At 38.8% G+C, this 2,036-nt stretch overlaps 1 protein-coding gene across 2 annotated transcripts in view; it reads right to left on the minus strand.

Annotated features, from left to right (window-relative positions):
- Positions 1-624: 624 nt before the first annotated feature.
- Positions 625-2,036, minus strand: part of LOC140337664 (uncharacterized) — a 24,935-nt gene continuing 23,523 nt past the window's right edge. For both annotated transcript variants that reach the window (XM_072421438.1, XM_072421437.1), the window contains one exon: positions 625-1,198. In XM_072421438.1, the coding sequence (XP_072277539.1) occupies positions 993-1,198 (206 nt within the window). In that variant the 3' untranslated portion in view covers positions 625-992. The remainder of the gene's footprint in view (positions 1,199-2,036) is intronic.

Consider the following 2,036-nt stretch of genomic DNA (forward strand, 5'->3'; position numbering starts at 1 on the left):
TTTTATATTTTCTTTTTTTTTATATATTTTTCTAAATTGTTCTTATCTTTCAATAAGATTTATTACATAAAACTTTTTAATATTAATATATATTCTTTAGCTTAACTTTATTTCTGTCACAATGGGACCCACAGGCTCCCCATGTTATAAAATAGTACAGGTGACAAGTTCTCTTTGGGGAAATATTAAAGCAAAGTAAATCCCGCATAGCAAAATGGCAGAAAAGACTACCAGACCTGTTTGAATTTTATTTTGTGTGCATCCACACTTGGCTAAAGATGGCCAAATATTTCAGACCCAGAGGGCCAGGAAAATATACAGGACTGCAACAGATTTCTGTTACAAGTTACAGGCCTGGGTTGGGAGTTTTGGCTTTGGTAGGTATGTGTGCGAAAATGCTGAGAACATAATGGCAAAATCTCATCCAAGGGCAACAGATTTACTACTTCAAGTGTCTATTAGACCCCAGAACTTTTCCCCATACACTGCTGAAGAAGGTAACTGAGCATATACTGTGCATATGGAACCTCCGTTTTACCTGAACTATAAATATAATTTGTCACACCCATTTTTTTTTTTTACAGCAATATGATCATTGTAGGACAGGAAGAATCAACTCTGCTATTTAGCCAAGAGAAAATCTGTATTTGAAAGCATTTGTATGACACAAATAAAAAACAGATTGAAAAGTATTGGAAAGTGCTTCCAGACCACTTATACCTGTAAAAAAACTTTCTTTACATTGAAGCAGACAACATAGAGAATTTACATATACAACCCAATGTAACAAGCTCTGTTAGAACCATTAAAATGTTGCTTTATTCCTTTTGGGCTTTAAACCTGTATTAAAGTTTCTGTATAACATGGCTACATAGTAATTTTTTTTCAAAGCAAGTCAGCCTTAATTAAAATTCTATACAATCACAATACACACTTATATACAAAATACAAGAAAAAGTTGAAGATTTATGAGCAGAAGAGAAGTCAGGACTCTACACATTCACAATATCCATTATCTGCAATCTGACAGTATCACAGTAAAATTTCCCCTCATTGTCTCCTCCTCCAAAGATCAGCAATTCCCGAGGTTTGCAATCATTGCTGTCCTCTTTCAAACCAGAGAGGGTTAACATAGAGAACCCTGCACGGGGTGAGCGAGGCAATGATTTATGCACCAAGATTGTCCATGTCTTTGACACTGTAAGGAAAAAAAAAAAAAACATTTACCTAGTTATGTACATCTTTTTACCAATCTGATTTTTTTACTGCCCACTCATGCAGTATTCATCACTTATGATTTTTTCAATGGCGCAAAATTGCATTTTTTAATCCGTTACTGAAGTGGCATGAACACAAGTGCATAGTTCTCCCCAGAGGTTTTTAGCCGGTTGCTCCGCCCGGCTGATTTGAATACCCCGCCCAGCTCTCGGCAGCTCTCATCCTCGGATGCACGGATCTCAGTGAGGTTGCTCTGTGCTCTGTGTCATCCATTCAGAGGATTGCTGCTGCCGATGAGAGGTGAGCACACAGTTCAGCCTTCATGTGAAGGAGACACAGGCAGCCCCACCCCCATCTCATAGCACGAGCTCTGCCTGTGAAATGTGTCCATCTCTAGCTCTGCATGCCGTTCTGCATCCTCCCAGCTCTGTGTGTACAAACCTCCATATCTCCTAAACTGTATGTCACAATGACCTGTAATTTTCAGGGTATACAGGGGACCCTCATAGATACTAGTTATTACAATTTCAGCCCCCCAGCTTTAAAGAATTTCAAGATATGGGGGTCACAAATGTAAAAAGTTATGAACATTGAACTTTGGTTTTGGAAAGTGCAACTAGGAGTCCTAAATTGAAAATGCAAATTGGGGACCCCGGAGCAAGGAGCATTGGGGTGGGGCCCCTAAATATATACCTACCTGTCATAAATCTATACCTATAAAACTACTGTCTGCTTCTCTTCTTTGTACACCAATTTCTCCTAGGTGGGGGGTATAAAACCGAAAATATAGGTGCAAGTGTTGGGCACATTCTCCCCTT

The sequence above is a fragment of the Pyxicephalus adspersus genome, chromosome 9 (genome assembly GCF_032062135.1).
Source record: "Pyxicephalus adspersus chromosome 9, UCB_Pads_2.0, whole genome shotgun sequence".
NCBI classification, from domain to species: Eukaryota; Metazoa; Chordata; class Amphibia; order Anura; family Pyxicephalidae; genus Pyxicephalus; species Pyxicephalus adspersus.